General features: G+C 39.2%; 1 protein-coding gene across 4 annotated transcripts in view; it reads right to left on the reverse strand.

The window, feature by feature from the left end:
- The window catches only part of RAP1A (RAP1A, member of RAS oncogene family), a 103,337-nt gene that overhangs the window by 32,243 nt on the left and 45,014 nt on the right, over positions 1–26,080 (reverse strand). For 2 of the 4 annotated variants that reach the window (XM_023232642.1, XM_023232641.2), the window contains exons 2-3: positions 6,508–6,538; positions 1,932–2,000 (exon numbers count right to left, since the gene is read on the reverse strand). In XM_023232642.1, coding sequence (XP_023088410.1) covers positions 1,932–2,000; positions 6,508–6,538 — 100 coding nt within the window. Of the gene's footprint in view, positions 1–1,931; positions 2,001–6,454; positions 6,539–26,080 lie in introns of all 4 variants that reach the window. The other 2 variants (XM_023232643.2, XM_023232644.2) reach the window with 1 other exon arrangement.

Here is a 26,080-nt window from a genome sequence, read left to right on the forward strand (position 1 = left end):
AAATACAAAGCCTTTCTCCAGCAGTATGCTGTATGGCTGGGGGTAAACTTGGTACCACAAAAAAGAATAGTGGTCTCAAGAACAGGCTAGTCATATTACAGAAGCCAAGATGGTTAATGCTGAGTTTAGATATTTTCTGACCTCTGTAATGATTCTTATTTGTTCTTAGTAAAGGCAAAAGTCGTATTTTGGAATTTAAGGAAAACTTCAATGAACAAGTATAGTTCTAACAGAAAAAAAGTATATATGCCTATTTATATTAGCTCCAAAGAAAACAAAGTACAAAAATATTAAATGGCTCAAAACGCACACAAGATTTTGGGGTAAAAAAAAATCTTGCCAACTTACCATGTTCAAGTTGTTAAAATTTTACTAAAACATGCAGAAAATTAATACATAGTAAAATTTGAGTTTAAGACATAAAAGAAACACAGGAGTACTCAAATAAACGGCAATGAGCTAAAACAGTCCTCAAGACTAAGGCACTTTTCTAGAAAAGCTCTATGTGAAAGGTGAAATTTTATACACTGAGTTCTATTTACCCACTGATCTTATAAAAGAAGAGAAGGTTGGTCTAAAGAAAGTATCAACTACCAACTGCGTGGAAAACTATTTTAATAAAGAAGGGATTAAGAAAAGTTAGTCCTTTAGAATTTTAGGTACAGATCTTGCTTTGCAGTTAAAGCTTTAACTAGCAACTTACTTTAGGGAAATTTCAGTAGAGCAACACTGTCTTCTAAATAAATGTGCTAACCTAAAGACTATTTTAAACTCTGCTTCTGTGTCAGATCAGACATTGATGAGGGGCACCACTGGTCAGACCACAAACTCATCCCCCTCACCACTTATGGGACAAGTGTGATAATCTGCAAAATGTGTAACTGGGAATGCTCAATGAATAATCAATTAGGACTACAGTTTCTCGATGTATCTAGAGCATAATTTTGTTTCCAATTTGAAGACAATGAAACTGCTCTGCTAGTAGTGCTTCATGAACTAACATATTAATTCAACAAAAGTTACAGCACTCTTTAAGGTAAATTCTAAAAACATTTTCAAAAGCAATCCTTTCCTATTAAAGTTTAATCTTTTAAAAAAATATCCTTGGCTACTAGCCTTTTATAACCCCCATCCTGCCCAATATATTTGACAAATAAAATAATGAAAAATTTCCACAACTCTAGCTGGTCTTCTACAGAATATTTTTTGTCAAGACCAAGTACCTATTTTTTTTTCCCTTTTAAATAGTCTTTATTTATTATAGCAGTTTTAGGTTCACAGCAAAACTGAGAGGAAGGTGCAAAGATTTCCCACGTACTCCCTGCCACCACAAATGCATAGCCTCACTCCACTATCAACATCCTGCACCAGAGTGGTACATTTGTTACAACTGATGAACATGTCATTATCACCAAGAGTCCACAGTTTACGTTAGGATTTTCTTTTGGCATTGTACATTCTGTGGGTTTTGACAAATGTATGGCATGTAACCCAATTATAGTATTACACAGACTCTAATTTGTTTGTAGTCTAAAGATGAAATACCTTTAAACTTATAAAACTAAACATAAATAAAAATGTTTAGTCACTGGATAACTTCAAGCATAAAGGTGGTCTTAACTTTTGGTAACAAAAGAGTTAAGTTGAAAACACACCTACTATTTATATGTAATTTTTTCATATGTGACAATATTCCCCACCTGGAAAATGTTCACATTAAGGAACAAGTCACTAATTAGTAACAGAACATAGAGCTCTGAATATCGAAGTAGTATTCTGTAAGAAATATTCTGTCTTGATGAAACTTTTAAAAACATATGCACAACATTTGCATCATTTCTCAAAACTATTTTCAAAAAGCAAATGTACAGATCAAATTTTAACATCATACGGAACTACTTGTAAACGTGTGTACAAGTTTCACATTTTACCTTTCTGTAGGAATCTTCTATCGTTGGGTCATATTTTTCAACAAAAATTCCCTGAACAAACTGAACTGTCTGGGGAAAAAAATAAGAGAAATATTAAAAAATTAAAGGAAAAATTCCTTTGAATGTTACTTAACCTCACAAGTTATAATGATTAATTGAAATTATGTGAAAATTCTGGGTAAACACATAAATGTAAAGTATATCATTATCTTTCAATATAAGGATACAATCATAATTAAGAGTACATTTATTATGAAAGGAGGTAGTCATGTTAAAAGCTGTCATCAATACTGATGATAATACACTGTTAATTACATTGTTTTAAAATACAGGGATACAAATAACATATCTGAACTAATTAAAAAATGAAAAATTATCAGTATTTAACTCCTACTGCCCCTTTGTATATCTATAGTAACTTTTATCCCATGCCCTCTGCCCTTAATGGAGTGACAAAGGTTCTAATTTCTTTTTTTAAACACAGGGTCTTTGCTATGTTGCCTGGGCTGGCCTTGAACTCCTGAACTCAAGAGATCCTCCCGCCTCAGTCTCCCAGGTAGCTGGGACCTCAAGCACCATCTGGCTTAAATTTTTTAAAGCCTTTCTAAATTGTAGTGGAAAAGAGAATGGGAAATTTAAACTTACTGAATGTCTATTATGTTCCAGACATTAAGCTAGTCACTTTTAATTTATAACCACATTGAAATTTCACTTTCGTCCCAGAAATAGTTATTCTTCCTATTTGCCAGCTGAGATTCAAACATACATCTTCCTGATTCTAAAGCCTTACTTTTTCCATTGGAAAATACTGCCCATTCGTCTTTTTCAGATATTACCTACTTTTATCTTAAAGGCATCTAAAAACACATACTAGAAAATACGTATTTATCATTCAGTAAGTGAAAAAAGTACAGAAGATGGTTTTAAGGTATTGCCTAGATAACTTTAAAACAGGGTCTGGTACATTGTTGCCTAAAAAGCAAGGGTAAGAATGTGGACTAAGGTCATCTACACTTAAATTACTCAGAGGAATATTTGATATACTATTTTAGCTTGAGCTAAAGAGATTAACTCAAATATAGTAAACAAACTTCTTTCTCCTACTAAGCTTCTATTATTCAAAGGCAACTCAAGATAAAATCACAACAAAAACTTTAATCATCACTTTTATCAAGGATTTAATCACCTCATCTTCTAAGTACAACATATAATTTAAACATAAAAAGCAGTCTACGCTGGATGCAGTGGCTCATGCTGTACTCCTAGCACTTTAGGAGGCCAAGGCAGGAGGATTGCTTGAGCTCAGGAATTTGAGACCAACCTGGGCAACCTAGTGAGACTTTGTCTCTACAGAAAATTTAAAAATCAGCCAGGGGTGGTGGCAAGCACCTGTAGTCCCAGCTACTTGGGTGGCTAAGGTGGGAGGATTCCTTGAGCCTAGGAGGTTGAAGTTGTAGTGAGCCATGATCATGCCACCGCACTCCAGGGGAAGATGCTGATTCAAAAAAAAAAAAAAAATACTTTGGGAGGCCGAGGTAGGCGGATCACGAGGTCAGGAGATTGAGACTATGGTGAAACCCTGTCTCCACTAAAAAATACAAAAGGCCGGGCGCAGTGGTTCAAGCCTGTAATCCCAGCACTTTGGGAGGCCAAGACGGGCGGATCACGAGGTCAGGAGATCGAGACTACACTGGCTAACAGGGTGAAACCCCGTCTCTACTAAAAAATACAAAAAAAAAAAACTAGCCGGGCGAGGTGGCGGGTGCCTGTAGTCCCAGCTACTCGGGAGGCTGAGGCAGGAGAATGGTGTAAACCCGGGAGGCGGAGCTTGCAGTGAGCTGAGATCCGGCCACTGCACTCCAGCCTGGGAGACAGAGTGAGACTCCGTCTCAAAAAAAAAACAACAAAAATTAGCTGGGCGCAGTGGTGAGCGCCTGCAGTCCCAGCTACTCGGGAGGCTGAGGCAGAAGAATGGCGTGAACCCGGGAGGCGGAGCCTGCAGTGAGCCGAGATCTCGCCACTGTACTCCCGCCTGGGCGGAAAAAAAAAAAAAAAGGCAGTCTAATATGGCTTCCTAATATGCTTTAGGCTAGAGCAGAGGTTCTCAAAATATGGTCCAAGGCAGAGGCTCCCTAAGGCCAAACTATCTTCCTAACAATACTAAGATGTACTCTTCTTCTTCTCTCAGAAGTTTACAGTGGTATCTTCCAAAATAGAACATGTGCTATTCCAAGAGACTGGATACAAAAGCAGGCATAAGAGCCCACGTGCCTTTTATAAGCCAGACATTAATAAGACTTGCACAAATGCAAAGCAATCCAACACTTCTCATTTCTTTCTTACTAAAAGTAATGTTTTACTACTCCTCTGAATCTTATCCTCTGTCTTAATTTTCAGGGACATCTCATTCATTCATTCACATAGATTATAATTTTATTCCTCAGGTTTTTATACTGGATCATCTCCTCTTTTCCTCTCCTGTATCCTCATTTTCCTCTCCAGTGGAGAGGAATTGCCCCAGCATAAAAATATGCTTTACTATCTCCAATTCTAAAACAAAAACAAAAACCTCCCTTAACCCCAATATCTCTCCAGTTTCTGCCCCCATTCTCTGTCCCCTCTTATAATCAAGCTTCTTCAAATGTCTATATTCCATTTCCTCAGCTCTCATTTACTCTTCAACCCACCCCACTATGGTTATGGCAACATGACCTGACTAAAGCTGCTTTCTTTACCATGTCCAACTACCTCTATGCTCTCTGATCATCTCTTTCCTCTTTTTTACTTGACTTTTGAGCAATCAAGTAAAGACATCTTCTTCTATGCTAGATCCTCCAATCCTACGCACTTTCTAAAGGTTGAGAGGTACTCAGAGCTCAGTACTGGGCTCTACTCTTCTCTCTCTAGTATCTCCCTAGACCTCTTTCACTCCTATGGATTTTTTTCCAAAATTATTTCTGAAAAGGTAATTCATGGACATAGCAATAAACTCAAAAGGCATAAAAGGCTATGCAGTGATAACTAAGCTTATCTACCACCCTTGTTCCCAGCTATCCAATCCCACTCCCAAGAAAGTAACTGATGTTATCCATAGCTTATTTAACCTTGCAGAGATACTCTATGATTTTACAGGTATCTGCCCTCAGCCTACATTTTTTAAAATATAAAACACAAATTATAGTCTACACTGTTTAGTACCTTTTTTCTCTCTAATAATATATCTTGGATATCATTACATATTGGTATATATAGAGCTATTGCATTCCTTCTAATGGCTGTATTCTACTCTGGAAATGTATTAAAATTTACTTAACTAGCCCCTTAATGGAACACATTTAGGTTGTTTCCAGACTCTGGTCACTGTAAAGAATGTTGCAATGTTCCCTGATCACGCCATTTTGCAGATGTGAACTTACGTGTGGGCTACATTTTTAGAGATGGAATCTCTGAATTCAAAGTTATATGCCAATAAAAATGACAGATAGTCTCAAACATTCTCGACAGAGGCACTAATTTATACACCTAACAGTAATGTAACTCTCATGAAATTAAATATCACCATATTGATGGCACCCAAAGTCATATCACCGGTCTCTCTCTTTTATTACTTCAACATGTCACAAACATAAAATTTGGCTTGACTCTTTGATTTGGACTCTCACTGCTCATTCTCCACTGTTTCCCTTCTTTTTTTAAATCCATCCATAATACTAGTAGCTCAAACTAGAAACTTGGGAGCCATTCTTGACAGCTCCTTCTCTCCTAGTCCCCATTATCAATCTAGCACCAAGTTATGTCAGTTCTACCACTTACTCAGTCCTCAAACATCTACTTCTCTCTTCTCCACTGCCATGGTCCTAATCCAAGCTTTCATAAACAATGATCTGGTATACTGTATTAACTCTCAATTTGTCTCCCACATCCACTCTGCCTTTCTTCTAAATTAATCTGTATTTTTCTTTCAGAGTATCTCTCTCACAAGTATAACCAAGTAGTTCTTTGTTTGTGTATTTATTACATCTCCTCCACTACAATGCAAGCTCCATGAGAAACTATGACTGTTTTTGTTCACTCCTGTGACCCTAGAATCTGACATTGTAGAAGCTCAGTAACTATTTACTAAATAAAAACAGCATGAACACAAAACTGACCTTCATTCCATGTAAGTCTAGGGTGGAAGCAGGCGAGGAATTATCCCACTAGAATCTGTAATAATCAGTTTCCCCCACTACAATGTAAATTCCTTAAAAATAAGAACAATCTTACTCCTCTCTGAATCATAAACACTGGTGCTTGACATGTAAGATAGTCAATAGATATTTGATAAATGTAAGAATAAATGAGCCAACGTTATAAAAGTATACATCTGTGGTTATTAAACGATTTCCTGTCCTTTGTGGGGCAGATACCAGATATATAATAATGCCACCTTTTCTCTTTGGCGTCTAGAAGTCTGAAAGCAAGGAAATATCAAAATTCTTCTTGTATTATACTAATCAGTTACAGTTAGGTGGCTAACTTACCAGAGCAGACTTCCCAACGCCTCCTGAACCAAGGACCACTAGCTTGTACTCACGCATGATGTGATCTGTTTAAATACTGACGATCTGAAAAACAAACAAATAAAAAAATCAAAGATTAAGAAACATACTAACAGCCTAATAATGTACAACTACTACATCAAATATAGGAGTTTGTTTTGTTTTTTCCTTGTAAGACTATCAAAGGGACACCAGAAGCTACATGGCAAAATCCATATAGATTTTAACATAAGTTTATAGGATTACTTTCATTTTAATTCACTGAAGATCATCTTTGACTAGGCATCAATTATGTTCATATTACTTCTAAGAATCTTTGATTAGAAAACAAGATGATTAAATCCCACAGTTGATAATCTTATGACTACAATGATAAACCCAATTCTTTGCAAAGCTGTCATTTAAACAACTTATGTACTTTTAAAAAATATTCACTCATGAGCTTTAATATAATGTACAGGCTATTTTACTTGCTTAAAATATTCTACAGTAATTCTACACTATTTTGTTCATTATTGTATTATAAATGAACCATTTAAAATGTCATCTTGAAAATAATTAAAGATGTTAACAGATCAGATGAAATTGCTAAACACTATAGGCAGTTATTAGCAATACACGACGTAAGGCCCAAATGGCCAGAGAAAATAAAAGGAACATAAACTTTATTTTTTACCTCCATGGTTATCTTAAAAGGTATAAAGACAGGAAATAATTTTCAATGGCCATGGTGGAATAACTCGAAACAGACTTTTCAACCCACAATAACAGCCAGAACAGTGAACAAAAAAATATAAAACTCTTTTTAGATACTAAATAAAAAGCAGTGTAGGACTGTGATTTCTGAGATGCAAAAGAAATGAAGTGAGACCTAACCTGCCCTGGCTTTCTGCCTAGAGGCACTTTTCAGACTATGGTGAAGGGACAAAAAACTCAAGCAGAGCTTAGAAGTGTGCCAGAGAAGTGGAAGCTAAGCATATAAAATTCCAGAAATCTGCATAAGGATTCACTTGAGTCTGGCTAAGCACTAAGCAGCACACAGACTAACTTCAAAAGGTAAGGCAAAGGATAGAGGTTTACAGGTGGAACAATTCCCAGAGTCATATGGTTCTGACTAGAAGTCTTCCTTGTTGAAAAACCAGGAATTAGGGCCGGGCGCGGTGGCTCAAGCCTGTAATCCCAGCACTTTGGGAGGCCAAGACGGGCGGATCACGAGGTCAGGAGATCGTCTCGAGACCATCCTGGCTAACCCAGTGAAACCCCATCTCTACTAAGAAATACAAAAAACTAGCCAGGCGAGGTGGCAGGCGCCTGTAGTCCCAGCTACTCGGGAGGCTGAGGCAGGAGAATGGTGTAAACCCGGGAGGCGGAGCTTGCAGTGAGCTGAGATCCGGCCACTGCACTCCAGCCCAGGCGACAGAGCGAGACTCCGTCTCAAAAAAAAAAAAAAAGAAAAAAGAAAAACCAGGAATTCACTAGAAACCTCAGAAGACTCTTATCTTAGTAGTCGAGCTAAATAAGCTCTAGAGTAAATGATATTCTAGATGTTTCCTAACAAAGCTTAAAACAAGGCTCAAAAGGATGGAGTTGGTCCATGTGTAACTCAACCACTTATCTAAACAAAGTCCAAAATTCTTTAAAAGAAGCAGAAAAAAAAAATTCCACCACTCAATCATATAAAATTAACAATGTCCAGCATCCAATAAAAAATTAATAGAAATGTGAAGAAAGAAAATGTGACCTGAAACCAGAGTGAAATAAGTCAGCTGAAACCATCCCAGAAACAAGATGATGAAATTAGCCAATGAGGACTCTTATAAAACTATTATAAATATGCTCAAAAATTTAAAGAAAAAAAAATAAGGAAGAAAATGGTACACATAATAAGAACCAAGAAGAACTTAAGAGTATTCAGGCTGGGCACAGTGGCTCATGCCTGTAATCCCAGCACTTTGGGAGGCCGAGGCGGGTGGATCACGAGGTCAGGAGATCAAGACCATCCCAGCTAACACAGTGAAACTCCGTCTCTACTAAAAATACAAAATATTAGCCAGGCGTGATGGCGGGCATCTGCAGTCCCAGCTACTCAGGAGGCTGAGGCAGGAGAATGGCATGAACCCGGGAGGTGGAGCTTGCAGTGAGCCAAGATCGTGCCACTGCACTCCAGCCTGGGCGACAGAGCGAGACTCCATCTCAAAAAAAAAAGAACTTACAGTATTCAAAAACAGTATGTGAAATAGGAGTATCACTGGAGGGTATTAACAATATATTAAATACCACAGAAGGAAAGTTCAGGGGATCTGAAGACACAGTAATAGAAAATACCCAAATTCAAACGTAGGTAAAATGTGATGAGAATAAGGGTAAAGAAGAGAAGGGGAAAGGGAGACAGGAGAGAGGGAACAAAGAATCAAGGGTAGAAGGACTAGGGTGTAATAAGAAAGGAAAGAAAAAGACTAGAACTACAGGACAATATCAAGTCATCAAGCAGTATAATATATATGTAACTGGAATGGCGAGCAGTGGTAGCATTTGAAGAAATAATGACATTTTCAAAATTTGATAAAACTGATACATCTGGCCAGGTACGGTGGCTTATGCCTGTAATCCCAGCACTTTCGGAGGCCAAGATAGGCAGATCACTTGAGGCCAGGAGTTAGAGACCAGCCTGGATAATATGGTGAAACTTCATCTCTACCAAAAATACAAAAAATTAGCTGAGTGTGGTAGCATGTGCCTGTGGTCCCAGCTACTTGGGAGGCTGAGGTAGGAGGACTCCTTGAACTCGGAAGGCAGAGGTTGCAGTGAGCTGCGATTGTCCCACTGCACTCCAGCCTGAGTGACAGAGTGAAACCCTGTCTCAAAAAAAAAAAAAAAAAAAAAAAAGACACATCTACACATCCTACACATCCAAGTAACTCAATGAGCCCGCCTCCTGAAGGAGTATAAACACAAAGAAAACCACAATGAGGCAGAATAATCAAATTCCCTAAAAGCTTTCAAAAACAGAAAATCTTACAAGAAGCCAGAAGAAAAAAATTTACATAGAAACAAAGTTAAAATATACAGACTTCAGCCAGGCACGATGGCTCACGCCTGTAATCCCAGCACTTTGGGAGCCGAGGTGGGCGGATTGCCTAAGCTCAGGAGTTCGCGAACAGCCCAGGCAACATGGTGAAACCCCATCTCTACCAAAATACAAAAAATTAGTTGGGCGTGGTGGCATGAGCCTGTAGTCCCAGCTACTCGGGAGGCGGAGGCAGGAGAATCACTTGAACCCAGGAGGCACTGGTTACAGTGAGCCGAGAGATTGAGCCACAGCACTGCAGCCTGGGCAATAGAGTAAGACTCCATCTCAAAAAAAAAAAAAAAAAATACACACACACACACACACACACAGACTTTTTGTAAAGCTATGCAAGACAAGAAAATGGAACATTTATAAAACAAAGAAAAAACCGGTCAACCTAGAATGATAAATACAATGAATATGTTGAAGAAATGGAAGTAAAAGATTTTTCTCAGACTTTATCCTCCTGGAGGGGGCGGGAAAAAAAAAAAAGCTGGAGGCAAAAAGTTCACCAGCATACATTTAAATCATGAATAATTTTTTTTTTTTTTTTTTTTGAGACAGGGTCTCACTCTGTTGCCCAGCTTGGAGTACAAGGAGTACAGTGGTGCGATTGTAGCTCACTGCAGCCTCAAATTTCTAGGCTCAGGCAATCTTCCTACCTCAGCCTCCTGAGCAGCTGGCACTACAGGAGTGCACCACCACACCTGGCTAACGTTTCTAACTTTTTTTGTAGACACAGGGTCTCACTATGTTACCTAGGCTGGTCTCAAACCCCTAGGCTCAAAGGCTCCTCCCACCTTGGCCTCCCAAAGTGCTGGGATTACAGGTATGAGCCAGCACACCCAGCCACAAGAGTAATTTCACCACTTAGAGCAAAAATGATAATAATCACTGGGTTTACATGTAGAAGTAAAATATATTACAATAGTAGAAGAGAGAGAAATAGAATACTGAAAGTTCTTAGATTGTATCTGAAGTAATACAGCACGTTTTGAAGTAAATTGTCATATGTTAAAGAAGTATATTGTAAGTCCCTGAGCAACCACCAAAAATAAACAAACAAAATTCAACTCAGGCCGGGCGTGGTGGCTCACGCCTATAATCCCAGCACTTTGGGAGGCTGAGATGGGTGGATCACCTGAGGTCAGGAGTCCGAGACCAGCCTGGCCAACACGGCAAAACCCCATCTCTACTAAAAATATAAAAAGTAGCCGGGCATGGTGGCAGGTGCCTGTAATCCCAGCTATGTGGGAGGCTGAGGCAGGAGAACTGCTTGAACCCAGGAGATGGAGGTTGCAGTGAGCTGAGATTATGCCACTGCACTCCAGTCCGGGCAAGATTCCATGTCGATAAAAAAAAAAAATTTCAACTCAATCAAAAAGAATGTATGAAAAATGCAAACAAATAAGCAAAAAATAGCAAAGAAAAAATTGGGACAAATACAAAAGGCAAGATGGCAGAATTGAAAGGAAATCACATCATTACATTAATGCAAATTGTCTAAACATTCCAATTCAAAGGCAATATAAAAAAGTAAGACCTAACTATATGTTGCTTCAAGAAACAATCTTTAAATGCGGATACAGGAAAAAACATCTATTGATAACAAAGTCACAATTGCTGCTAATATTACTGCTGTGTTTTGTTGCCTGCATTCAAAATAGAAAGAAATACTAAATTTCATTCAGAGATTAGTGGAAAAAAAAAAAAGATACATAGATATACAAATATTTTTTCTTTCTATGAGAGTATTGGGAACCCTGGATTAAGAATCCCTACCTACTCTAAACAGTTACCAGTTTAGGTTACTTTAGTCCAGTTCTCAAACTTTTTGGTTTCAAGTCTTTATAAACTCTAACTTTTATTTTTTTCTTGAGACACGGTCTCACTCTTTGCTCAGGCTGGAATGCAGTGGCACAATTACAACTCACTGCAGTCTCCACTTCCCTTGCTCAAGTAAGTGATCCTTCCGCCTCAGCCTCCTGAGTAGCTGGGACTACAGACATGCACCACCACAACTGGGTAATTTTCTTTTTTTCTCTCTCTCTCTTTTGCAGGGACGGGATCTCACTATGTTGCGCAGGCTAGTCTCAAACGATTCAGATTCCCAAAAGTGAGAATCACTTGTGCCCAGGAGTTTGAGACTAGCCTGGGCAACATAATCGAAGAGGCCATCAAGTAAGGCTCAAGACGCTTCGGCCTCCCAAAGTGCTGAAATTATAGGTGTGAACCACCATGCCCAGCCAACACTTTTACATTCCTTTTTTTTTCCCAACAATATCAATAATCACTTTATTTTGTTAAACTTTAAATTCTGGAATACATGTGCAGAAAGTGCAGGTTTGTTACATAGGTATACATGTACCATGGTGGTTTGCTGCACCCATCAACCCATCATCTACATTAGGTATTTCTCCTAATGCCATCCCTCCCCTTGCCCCCCACCCCCCGATAGGTCCTGGCGTGTGACCTTCCCATCCCTGTGTCCATGTGTTCTCACTGTTCAAATCCCACTTATGAGTGAGAACATGCAGTGTTTGGTTTTCTGTTCCTGTGTTAGTTTGCTGAGAATGATGGTTTCCAGCTTCATCCATTGCCCTGCAAAGGACACGAACCCATTCTTTTTCATGGCTGCATAGTATTCCATGGTGTATATATGTCACATTTTCTTTTCCAGTTTATCACTGATGGGCATTTGGCGTTGGTTCCAAGTCTTTTCTATTGTGAATAGTGCTGCAATAAACATACGGGTGCGTGTGTCCTAACAGTAGAATGATTTATAATCCTTTGGGCATATACCCGGTAATGGGATTGCTGGGTTAAATGGTATTTCTGGTTCTAGATCCTCGAGGAATCACCACACTGTCTTCCACAATGGTTGAACTAATTTACACTCCTACCAACAATGTAAAAGTGTTCCTATTTCTCCACATCCTCTCCAACATCTGTTGTTTCCTGACTTTTTAATGATCACTATTCTAACTGGCGTGAGATGGTATTTCATTGTGGTTTTGATTTGCATTTCTCTAACGACCAGTGATGATGAGCTTTTTTTCATGTTTGCTGGCTGCATAAATATCTTCTTTTGAGAAGCGTCTGTTCATATCCTTTGCCCACTTTTTGATGAGGTTGGTTTTTTTTTCTTGTAAATTTGTTTAAGTTCCTTGTAGATTCTGGATATTAGCCCTTTGTCAGATGGATGGGTTGCAAAAATTTTCTCCCATTCTGTAGGTTACCTGTTCACTTTGCTGATAGTTTCTTTTGCTGTGCAGAAGCTCGTTGGTTTCATTAGATCCCATTTATGGGATTTTGGCTTTCGTTGCCATTGCTTTTGGTGTTTTAGTCATGAAGACTGCCCATGCCTATGTCCTGAATAGTATTGCCTAGGTTTTCTTCTCGGGTTTTTATGGTTATAAGTCTCATGTTTAAGTCTTTAATCCATCTTAAATTTTGCATAAGGTGTAAGAAAGGAGTCCATTTTCAGTTTTCTGCATATGACTAGCCAGTTTTCCCAACATCATTTATTAAATAAGGAATCCTTTCTCCATTGTTTGTTTTTGTCAGGTTTGTCAAAGATCAGGTGGTTGTAGATGTGTGGTGTTATTTCTGAGGCCTCTGTTCTGTTCCATTGCTCTATATATCTGTTTTGGTACCAGTACCATGCTGTTTTGGTAGCTGTAGCCCTATAGTATAGTTTGAAGTCAGTGTGATACCTCCAGCTTTGTTCTTTTTGCTTAGCACTGTCTTGGCTATATGGGCTGTTTTTTGGTTCCATATGAAATTTGAAGCAGTTTTTTTCTAATTGTGAAGAAACTCAATGGTAGCTCGATGGGGATAGCGTTGAATCTATAAATTACTTTGGGATATTGATTCTTCCTATCCATGAGCATGGAATGTCTTTCCATTTGTTTGTGTCCTCTCTTATTTCCTTGTGCAGTGGTTTGTAGTTCTCCTTGAAAAGGTCCTTCACATCCCTTCTAAGTTCTATTCCTAGGTATTTTATTCTCTTGGTAGCAACCGTGAATGGGAGTTCACTCATGATTTTGCTGTTTGTCTATTATTGGCATATAGGAATGCTTGTGATTTTTGCACATTGATTTTGTATCCTGAGACTTTGCTGAAGTTGCTTACCAGCTTAAGGAGTTTTTGGGCTGAGACAATGGAGTTTTCTAAATATACAATCATCTCATCTGCAGAGACAATTTGACTTCCTCTCTTCCTATCTGAATACCCTTTATTTCTTTCTCTTGCCTGACTGCCCTGGCCAGAACTTCCAATACTATGTTGAACAGGAGTGGTGAGAGGGCATCCTTGTTTTGTGCCAATTTTCAAAGGGAATGTTTCCAGTTTTTGCCCATTCAGTATGATATTGGCTGTGGGTGTGTCATAAATAGCTCTTATTATTTTGGGATATGTTCCATCAATACTTAGTTTATTGAGTGTTTTTAGCATGAAGGGGTGGATTTTATCAAAGGCCTTTTCTGCATCTATTGAGATAATCATGTGTTTTTTGTTATTGGTTCTGTTTATATGATGGATTACATTTACTGATTTGCATATGTTGAACCAGCCTTGCATCCCAGGGATAAAGCCGACTTGATTGTGGTGAATAAGGTTTTTGATATGCTGCTGGATTTGGTTTGCCAATATTTTACTGAGGATTTTCGCATCAATGTCTGTCAGGGATATTGGCCTGAAATTTTCTTTTTTTGTTGTGTCTCTGCCAGGCTTTGGTATCAGGATGATGCTGGCCTCATAAAATGAATTAGAGAGGAGCTGCTCTTTTTCTGTTGTTTGGAATAGTTTCAGAAGGAAGGGTACCAGCTCCTCTTTGTACCTCTGGTAGAATTCGGCTGTAAATCCACCTGGTCCTGGACTTTTTTTGGTTGGTAACCTATTAATTACTGCCTCAATTTCAGAACTTGTTATTGGTCTATTCAGGGATTTGACTTTTTCCTGGTTTAGTCTTGGGAGGGTGTATGTGTCCAGGAATTTATCCATTTCTTCTAGATTTTCTAGTTTATTTGCATAGAGGTGTTTATATTCTCTGGTGGTAGTTTGTACTACTGCGGGATCAGTGGTGATATCCCCTTTATCACTTTCTGTTGTGTCTATTTGATTCTTCTCTCTTTCCTTCTTTATTAGTCTGGCTAGTAGTCTATTTTGTTAATCTTCAAAAAACCAGCTCCTGGATTCACTGATTTTTTGAAGGGTTTTTTGTGTCTCTATCTCCTTCAGTTCTGCTCTGATCTTAGTTATTTCTTGTCTTCTGCTAGCTTTTGAATTTGTTTGCTCTTGCTTCTCTAGTTCTTTTAATTGTGATGTTAGGGTGTTGATATTAGACCTTTTCTGCTTTCTCCTATGGGCATGTAGTGCTATAAATTTCCCTCTAAACACTGCTTTAGCTGTGTCTCTGTCCCAGAGATTCTGGTACGTTGTGTCTTTGTTCTCATTGATTTTAAAGAACTTATTTATTTCTGCCTTAATTTTGCTATTTACCCAGTAGTCATTCAGGAGTAGGTTGTTCAGTTTCCATGTAGTTGTGCAGTTTTGAGTGAGTTTCTTAATCTTGAGTTCTAATTTGATTGCACTGTGGTCTGAGAGACTGTTATGATTTCCATTCCTTTACATTTGCTGAGGAGTGTTTTGCTTCCAAGTATGTGGTCAATTTTAGAATAAGTGCTATGTGGTGCTGAGAAGAACATACATTCTGTTGGATTTGGGGTGGAGGGTTCTGTAGATATCTATTAGGTCTGCTTGGTCCAGAGCTAGGTTCAAGTTCAGAATATCCTTGTTAATTTTCTGTCTCATTGATCTAATATTGACAGTGGGATGTCAAAGTCTCCCACTATTATTGTGTGGGAGTCTAAGTCTCTTTGTAGGTCTCTAAGAACTTGCTTTATGAATCTGGGTGCTCCTGTATTGGGTCCATATATATATTTAGGATAGTTAGCTCTTCTTGTTGCATAGATCCCTTTACCATTATGTAATGCCATTGTCATTTTTTTTTTTTTTTTATCTTTGTTGGTTTAAAGTATGTTTTATCAGAGACTAGGACTGCAACGCCGTTTTTTTTTTTTTTTTTTCTCGCTTTCCATTTGCTTGGTAAATATTCCTCCACCCCTTTATTTTGGGACTATGTGTGTCTTTGCACGTGAGATGGGTCTCCTGAATACAGCACACTGATGGGTCTTGACTCTTTATCCAATTTGCCAGTCTGTGTTTTTTTAACTGGGGCATTTAGCCCATTTACATTTAAGGTTAATATTGTTATGTGTGAATTTGATCTGGTTATTTTGCACATTAGTTGATGCAGTTTCTTCATGGTGTCATTGGTTTTCTTTATATTTTAGTATGGTTTTTGCAGTGGCTGGTACCAGTTTTTGCTTTCCATATTTAATGCTTCCTTCAGGGCCTCTTGTAAGGCAGGCCTGGTGGTGACAAAATCCCTCAGCATTTGTTTGTCTGTAAAGGATTTTATTTCTCCTTCACTTATGAAGCTTAGTTTGGCTGGATATGAAATTCTGGGTTGAAAATTCTTTTTTAAGAATGCTGACACAAAGTCAGGAGATCGAGACCACGGTGAAACCCTGTCTCTACTAAAAATACAAAAAATTAGCCGGGTGCGGTGGCGGGCGCCTGTAGTCCCAGCTACTCGGCAGGCTGAGGCAGGAGAATGGCATGAACCTGGGAGGCGGAGCTTGTAGTGAACCAAGATCATGCCACTGCACTCCAGCCAGGGGGACAGAGTGAGACTCCATCTCAAAAAAAAAAAAAAAAAAAAAAGAATGCTGAATATAGGCCCCCACTTTCTTCTGGCTTGTAGGGTTTCTGCTGAGAGATCTGCTGTTATTCTGATGGGTTTCCCTTTGTGGGTAACCTGATCTTTCTCTCTGGCTGCCCTTAACGTTTTTTCCTTGGTTTCAACCTTGTTGAATCTGACGATTATGTGTCTTAGGGTTGCTCTTCTCGAGGAGTATCTTTGTGGCATTCTCTGTATTTCCTGAATTTGAATATTGGCCTGCCTTGCTAGGTTGGGGAAGTTCTCCTGGATAATATCCTGAAGAGCGTTTTCCAACTTGGTTCCATTCTTCCCACCACTTTCAGGTACACCAATCAATTGTTGGTTTGGCCTTTTCATATAGTCTCATATTTCTTGGAGGCTTTGTACGTTCCTTTTCATTCTATTTTCTCTAATCTTGTCTTCAGGCTTTATTTCATTAAGTTGATCTTCAATCTCTGACATCCTTTCTTCCACTTGATCGATTCAGCTATTGGTATTTGTGTATGCTATATGAAGTTCTTGTGCTGTGTTTTTCAGCTCCATCAGGTCATTTATGTTCTTCTCTAAACTGATTATTCTGTAACCTTTTATCAAGGTTCTTAGCTTCCCTGCATTGGGTTAGAATATGCACTTTAGCTCGGAAGAGTTTGTTATTACCCACCTTCTGAGACCTACTTCCATGAATTCATCAAACTCATTCTCCATCCAATTTTGTTCCCTTGCTGGGGAGCAGTTGTGATCCTTTGGAGAAGAGGCATGCTGGTTTTTGGAATTTTCAGCATTTTTTTCCCCCCGAGACGAAGTTTCACTCTGTCACCCAGGCTGGAGTGCAATGGTACAATCTCAGCTCACTGCAAGCTCCGCCTCCCTGGATTTCACCAATCAGCGCTCTGTGTCTAGCTAACGGATTATAAATGCACCAATCAGCACTCTAGTAAAAACGCACCAACCAGAGCTCTGTGTCTAAAGGATTGTAAATGCACCAATCAGCACTCTGTAAAATGGACCAATCAGAAGGACATGAGTGGGGACAAATAAAGGAATAAAAGCTGGCCACCCCGGCCAGCAGTCGCAACCTGCTTGGGTCCCCTTCCACGCTGTGGAAGCTTTGTTCTTTGGCTCTTCACAATAAATCTTGCTGCTGCTCACTCTTTGGGTCTGTGTCACCTTTAAGTGCTGTTAACACTCGCTGCGAAGGTCCGTGGCTTCATTCTTGAAGTCAGCGAGACCAAGAACCCACTGGAAGGAACCAACCCTGGACACACTGGGAGGTTTCTCTGGTCAGGAGGCACGGTTATCAGGGATCCACTTAAGGAGGCAGTCTGTCCCTCAGCAGAGCTTGAGTGCTGCGCTGGGAGATCTGCTGCTCTCTTCAGAGCTGGCAGGCAGGAACGTTTAAGTCTGCTGAAGCTGTGCCATTTTAGTCTGCTAAAGCTGTGCCCACAGCTGCCAATTCCCTCAGGTGCTCTGTACTAGGGAGATGGGGGTTTTATCTATAAAGCCACTGACTGGGGCTGCTACCTTCCTTTCAGATGCCCTGCCCAGACAGGAATAATCTAGAGAGGCAGTCTGGCTACAGTGGCTTTGTCATGCTGCAGTCTGACCTTCTGGGAGGTTTTGTTTACACTGAGAGGGGAAAACCGCTTATGGAAGCCTCAGTAATGGCAGACGCCCCACCTCCCACCAAGCTGGAGTGTCCCAGGTCAACTTCAGACTGCTGTGCAGAGAATTTCCAGCCAGTGGATCTTAGCTTGTTGGACTCCATGGGGTTGGGACCCGCTGAACAAAACCACTTGGCTACCTGGCTTCAAGCCCCTTTCCAGAGGCGTGAACAGTTCTGTCTTGCTGGGGTTTCAGGTGCCACTGGGGTACAAAAAAAAAAAAGAAAGAAAAAGAAAAATCTCCTACAGCTAGCTCAGTGTCTGCTCAAATGGCCGCCTAGTTTTGTGCTCAAAACCCAGGACCCTGGTGGTGTAGGGACCCAAGGGAATCTCCTGGTCTGCAGGTTGCAAAAACTGTAGGAAAAGCATAGTATCTGTGCTGAATAGCACCATCCCTCACAGCACAGTCACTCACGGCTTCCTGTGGCTAGGGGAGGGAGTTCGCTGACCCCTTGCACTTCCTGGGTAAGGTGACGCCCCACCCTGCTTCTGCTTGCCCTCCATGGGCTGCACTCCCTGTCTAACCAGTCCCAATGAGATGAACTGGTACCTCAGTTGGAAATGCAGAAATCACCTGCCTTCTGCATTGGTCTTGCTGGGAGCTGCAGACAGGAGCCGTTCCTATTTGGCCATCTTGCCCGGAACCCCCAACTTCTACATTCTTAAGAGCTTTCATTTATATGGGTTCTCAGGAAAAGATGTTGGATTTTTTTTCCCAAAATGTTCTTACTGCACCTACTGATGCTATACGGTTTTTTCTTTTTATTGTATCAATATGTATACTCTTACCACTTCTGTTGACATTGTACTAAGCTAGGTATAGTAACTATGCAAAAGGAAGAAGTAAAACTGTTTTTATGCACAGTTGACAATCCTGTATGCAGGAAATCTTAAGGAATATACAAAAATGCTATCAGACTAACAAGTGAATTTAGTGAAGCTGCAGGATAAAATGTTGATACAAACAAAACAAAACAAAACGTGAACAGTCATGTGCTGCATAATGACATTTGAGTCAACAGACGCTATTACATACAGGTGGTGGTCTTATAGATTATAATAACATATCTTCACTGTACCTTTTCTATGTTTAGACACACAAATACTTATCATTGTGTTACAACTGCCTACAGTATTCTGTACAGTAATATGATGTACAGGTTTGTAGCCTACAAGCAGTAGGCTATACAACACAGCCTAGGTATGTTGTATGCTATATTATACATCCAGATTTGTGTAAGTACACTCTACAGTGTTCACACAATTATTAAATTGACTAACAAGGCATTTCTCCCCATTATGAAGCAACATGTGACTATATTTCTACACACTGGCAAAGAACTGAAAATTGAAATTAAAAAAAAAAAAAAGTCATTTACAAAAACATCCAGTAAGAAACTACTTAGAGATACATTTAGCAAAATATTTGCAAGACTTATATACCAAAACTACAAAACATGGCTGAAATTAAAGACTTAATAGAGAACTATGCCATATATTAAGATTTGCCCATATTATTATTAAGATGTCATTCTCTTCATGTTGATCTGCAGATTCAATGCAAACTCAATCAGCAGTTTTTGTAGAAACTGACAAGATAACTTTAAAACTTATATGAAAATGCAAATAATTCAGAAACGCTAACATGGTTTTAAAAAAGGACAAAGTCTTATATTATCTGATTTCTAGACTTACTATATAACTGTAGTAATACATATTGTGTGATATCAGCATAACGACAAACATACCAATCAGTGAAACCAAATTAAGTCCAGGAGTAGAAACACACCTACATGTTAATTCATTTTTAATAAAGGTATACTGTGACACCCCATCCTGCAAGACGGCTCTCAATCAATGATTCTGGCCTCCTGGTACTCATACCTTGTATCGCTCCCTCTCACTATACATACCCTTGAATAAGTTCCCTCCCATGCTGAATCAAGATTGGCCATGTGATCAATACAATATGGCAGAAGTGAAAATATGTGACTTGCAAGTCTAGATCCTAAAAGGCATTGCAGGTTGTGATGTGGTCTCTTGGATCACTTGCTCCGAGAGAAGCCAGTCACCATGTCGGGTGAACACCAGTCCTTCAGAGAGGCACACCTGAAGAGGAGCTGAGGACTCCTACCAAGAGTCAGCACCAACTTGCCAATTACATTAGTGAGCCACCTTTGAAGCTTATCTTGATTTTAGTCAGCCTTAATACAAATAATTGCAGCCTTGCGAAATATCATGAGCTAGAACCCTCCAACCAAACCACTCTCAAATCCCTGATCCACAGAAACTATGACAGAAAAAAAAAAATTATTATTATTGTTTTAAGCCAATAAAATTTGGGTCAACTGGCTATAGAAAAATAGATCATTAATACAGGGGCAAAAGTAAATTCAATGCGTAAAAGATAGCATTATCAACAAGCCAAGCTGAGAAACAATGTTAACTTCAACTTTTGTCTTTGTAATAGCCAAAAATCTAGAGACAACCCAAGTATCCATCAAGCGGTGAATAAACTGTGACATATCCAACTGCCGGAATACTTCTCAGTAATTAATGTAAGGAATAAACTACTTGCAACATGGATGAATCTCAAAAACAAGTTCAGCAAAATAAGACAGACACAAATAATAATATTCTGTAATTCTACTTATATAAAAATCTAGAAAAGGCTGGGCATGGTGGTTCATGTCTGTAATCCCAGCACTTTGGGAGGCCACGGTGGGCAGATCACCTGAGGTCAGGAGTTCGAGACCAGTCTGGCCAATATAGTGAAACCTCGTCTCTACTAAAAATACAAAAATTAGCTGAGCGTGGTGGCATGCGCCTGTAATCCCAGCTACTCAGGAGGCTGAGGCAGGAGAATTGCTTAAACCTGGGAGGCAGAGGGTACGGTGAGTTGAGATCATACCACTGTACTCCAGTCTGCGCAGCAGAGACTCGGTCTCTTTAAAAAAAAAAAAAATCTAGAAAAGATAAAGTTACAGTGACAGAAAGCTCTTTGGGGCCAGTGGTGGTGGCACAGGGGCAATGGCTACAAAGGAGCATGAGGATACTTTTTGGGGCGATGAGAGTGATCTGTATCTTGATTGTGGTAAAAGTTGCATAGGTATATTTATTTACCAAAACTTACTGAACTGAATATCTAAAATAGATACATTTTATTACATGTAAATCACAGCTTAAAAAGTTAATTTATTTCAATGGGGGAAAGAGAGAAATTTCTCAGAATACCAGTTACATATTGATATGGTTTGGCTCTGTGTCCCCACCCAAATCTCACCTTGAATTATTTATTTAGGAAATTTCTCAGAATATCAGTTACATACCAGTATGCTTGGGCTCTGTGTCCCCACCCAAATCTCACCCTGAATTATTTATGTATTTATTTTCTATTTTTGAGATAGAGTCTCTCTGTCACCCAGACTGGAGTACAGTGGTGCAATCTCGGCTCACTGCAACCTCCACCTCCCAGGTTCAAGTGATTCTCCTGCCTGTCTCCCGAGTAGCTGGGAATACAGGCGCCCACCACCATGCCGGGCTAATTTTTGTACTTTTAGTAGAGATGGGGTTTCACCATGTTGGCCAGGCTGGTCTCGATCTCCTGACCTCATGATCCGCCCGCGTTGGCCTCCCAAAGTGCTGAGACCACAGGCGTGAGTCACCACACCCAGCCTCACCTTAAATTTAATAATCCCCACGTGCCAAGGGCAGGGCTAGGTGGGGATAACTGAATCATGGGGGCAGTTTCTCCTACACTGTTCTCATGGTAGTGAATAAGTCTCACCAGATCTGATGGTTTGATAAGGGGAAACCTGTTTCACTTGATTCTCATTCTCTCTTTGCCTACTGCCATCCATGTAAGATGGGACTTGCTCTTGTCTTCTGCCATGATTGTGAGGCTTCCCCAGCCACATGGAACTCAAAGTCCAATTAAATCTCTTTCTTTGTATATTGCCCAGTCTCAGGTATGTCTTTATCAGCAGCGTGAAAATGAACTAATACACATACACAGTGAGGACATTATAAAGGAGACATAATGGCAAATATTGTTATTCTGAATCAAGCATTTGCAAAGTATTTTCTAGGTACCAGTTCTGTACTAGGTGTCAAGGAAATAAAAATGAAAAGTATGTGTTTTCCATCCTCAAGGAGCTTATAAAGGAGAAAGAAACAAATAACTACAAAACAATGGGAATAAAGCTGGTACCAGACAAAATTAATGGGCTGGGGAAGGATGGACGAACACAGGAGACTCCAGGACAGTTGTTTTAATTTTGACCAGCTCATATGAAGAGCTTAGTAAAAAACTGAATAGGAATATTCCAGCTATAATGCTTAGAAGGACATTCCAAGCAAAGGAAACAGCTTAAACAAATACACTAAAGAATTAAATCACACATCCTCTCCAGCACCTGTTGTTTCCTGACTTGTTAATGATTGCCATTCTAACTGGTGTGAGATGGTATCTCATTGTGGTTTTGATTTGCATTTCTCTGATGGCCAGTGATGACAAGCATTTTTTCATGTGTCTGTTGGCTGTATGCATGTCTTCTTTTGAGAAATGTCTGTTCATATCCTTTGCCCACTTTTTGATGGGTTTTTTCTTCTTGTAAATTTGTTTGAGTTCTCTGAACACTTTTACACTGTTGGTGGGATTGTAAACTAGTTCAACCATTATGGAAAACAGTATGGCAATTCCTCAAGGATCTAGAACTAGAAGTACCATATGACCCAGCCATCCCACTACTGGGTATATACCCAAAGGATTATAAATCATGCTGCTATAAAGACACATGCACACGTATATTCACTGCGGCACTATTCACAATAGCAAAGACTTGGAATCAACCCAAATGTCCATCAGTGACAGACTGGATTAAGAAAATGTGGCACATATACACCATGGAATACTATGCAGCCATAAAAAAGGATGAGTTTGTGTCTTTTCCAGGGACATGGATGCAGCTGGAAACCATCATTCTTAGCAAACTATTGCAAGAATAGAAAACCAAACACTGCATGTTCTCACTCATAGGTGGGAACTGAACAATGAGATCACTTGGACTCGGGAAGGGGAACATCACACACCAGGGCCTATTATGGGGAGGGGGGAAGGGAGAGGGATTGCACTGGGAGTTATACCTGATGTAAATGACGAGTTGATGGGTGCTGATGAGTTGATACGTACAGCACACCAACATGGCACAAGTATACATATGTAACACACCTGCACGTTATGCACATGTACCCTAGAACTTAAATAATTAAAAAAAAAAAAAAAGAATTAAATACAAAAGATCTGGGGATACTACACAGCTCGGCATTTGTCATGTTAAAGAGCTTATATTTTATTTAGTAAGTAATGGGGAGAAGACAAAGTGATTTAAAAAAAATTAATATGATGAGATTTGTATTCTGGAAAAACAACTGGCAGTATGCAAAATGGACTGAAGAAAGGAGACTAGAGGCAGGAAGAATAGCTAGGAAGCTACTGCAATAGCTCCAGTGCGAGATGACATGGGCCTGTACAGGAACACCAGGGCTGAAGAGGGGCAACACTTTTCTGAGGATAAAACTGACAGGACTCCATAACTGATAAGAAGCTACTAAGAGGAATGAAGAAGATTCAGTGATAACTCCTAGGTATCTAGCTTGAGCAAGTAAGTGGTTGATAGCCTACCTCCAATTAAGACAGGAAACACAAAAGGAGGTTTAAAAAGAAAGATACTACTTTCTTCCAAAAATTAACTGTGAGATTCCTATGGGAAGAATAGGTAAGGATATCTGATAGATATTTTAAAACCCAACTCGGGAGGTTCTGTAGAAACCAATGGCCTAGAAGTACAGACCTGGGAGTCAATGCTGGTCAAGATGGTAGCATTGAAGCCATAGCAGTGGATGAGGTCAACTAATGAGAAAGAGAAGGAAGGTAAGAACTGGGTGAGCCTTTAAAAATAACCACATTTTTGAAAATGTAGAGTGAGGAATGTATTATTTGGAATAATACATTTGGAGAATGTATTATTTGGAATAATACATTTGGAGAATGTATTATTTGGAATAATACATTTGGAGAATGTATTATTTGGAGAGGTTTGTGTTGGGCACTAGGCATCTTACACCTCTATCTGGATGAGGTGATTCCATTTCACGGGGGAAAAAAAATGGTTTCATTTCCATGAAAAGAAAAATACTGACAGCTAAACACAAGAGCATATATTTCATGTTAAAGGATGCCCACATCCCTAGCCCCCTTCCAGGCCTCTTAAGTCTGGGGATCGCTGTCATTTTAACAAGATGTGAATTCACCGTCTCTCTAATCCAAAAATGCGTATCTTTCAAGACAGAATCCTAATATAGCAAGGATCATTTATATTCCCCAAATGCCTCCAGCTTTTCTAGGGCAACAGAAACTGGGGAAAGAACTCAGAGATGGTCATATTATTTTGGGTATTCTGCAACAACAAAATATTTGGCCCCTGTTCCTCAACTAAAATGGCAAGACATTCAAGTTCCAAAGCCATTTTTCACACAGTATGCATAGAAAATTTTATTTACACCTAACAAATGCCATGGGTCATGAATGTATACACATAGGCACACTCACAAATATAATAATCAAATAGGTCACACAAGAAAGCATACACACAAATGAATTCCCAATAAGAATGTAAGTTAATTTTTCTTTCTAAGGGGAATTAGTTCTAACTCATTACTGCCAAGTTAGAAAACCTCTATGTTCTTCCAAGCAAAACCCATGCCTTTTTATGGAAATCTCTTGTGCCCTGCACTCCCAACACAGCACCAGAAAATTTCTTACTCTGGTTAAGATTCCCTGACAAATATGGAAGATAGGAATAAACATTACACTATGTTTAAATTTTAAGTCAATTTTGAGTCCCTAACATTATGGTCGAAGTTATAACATAACTCTTCATTTTTCCTTCAGGAAGCCTACTTCTAATATTTACAAAAATAAAATGACTTGATTGTCTTTGTGAAGCAAATTGATCCCAACTTTGCTGTTTCTGCAATTTTTAACATAAATGAATGTATTACAGATAAAAGTTTCTCCTGTAGAAATGAACTTATAAAACAAAATTCATTAAAGGAAATTTAGTGATTAGAAATTTTGGAGAAAATTTTTTTACATTAAGGAACAGTGAAGATAGTTTCTTAAGCAGTATATTGTTGTTTATCTTTAAATATTTACAGGGATCATAAATATTTAAAACTGACAACTCACCACAACATGCTGGTGGGGAGGGCAGCATGTTGTGGTGAGTGAATATGGAAATCATGGTAAGATTTAACTTTCCAAAACAAAGGACAATGCTCTTCAGAGTACATCAAAAGAAAAACTGAACTTTTTGGTAATATGAAATCACATAAATATACCAATAGACAAACCAGAGAGAGCTGAACAAAAGAGCAGAGAGATGGAATGTATGAAAGAAAGAGGTAAAGAGGACAGACCCAGAGGTTTCACCAGCTATCTGATGGGAGTGTAGAAAAAACACCAGACCCAAAGTAATAGTAGAATAACATTTCCAGAGATAAACTTAGAAAAGTTAGGAATCATCAGATTCAAATACCCAATGAATGCCAAACACTGTGGGAAGAGGAAAGAAAAAAGATTCTTGCACCTGAACATATTGTAGTTAAAATTCCAAACTACTAAACATGAAGACAAAATCCTAAAAAGCTTGTAGAAAGAAAAAACATATTCCCCTCCCTTTGAATATAGGCAGGGTTAGCAACGAACAAAATCCAGCCAACATGGTGCTACCTGAATTCTTAAGCTAGGTTACAAAAGGCATCAGAGCTTCCTCCTGAATTTTTTCTCTTTGGGGATACGTATCTATGGAGTCCTAAGTGTTAGGCTGCCATGCTGTCACCACTTTGGAGAGACCACAGAGAAAGACATGGTTGCCGGAGTCCCAGCTGTTTCTGTCTTCCTACATCTGTGACTAATAAAGGCTTCAAGATGATCCCAGACAGCAACCATCTTACTGCAACATCATGAGAGACTTAGATTCACCCAGCTGAGCTACTCCCTAATTTCATACCCAAGACATTTTGAATTT

Source organism: Piliocolobus tephrosceles, chromosome 1, assembly GCF_002776525.5.
Source record: "Piliocolobus tephrosceles isolate RC106 chromosome 1, ASM277652v3, whole genome shotgun sequence".
In the NCBI taxonomy this organism is placed as follows: Eukaryota; Metazoa; Chordata; class Mammalia; order Primates; family Cercopithecidae; genus Piliocolobus; species Piliocolobus tephrosceles.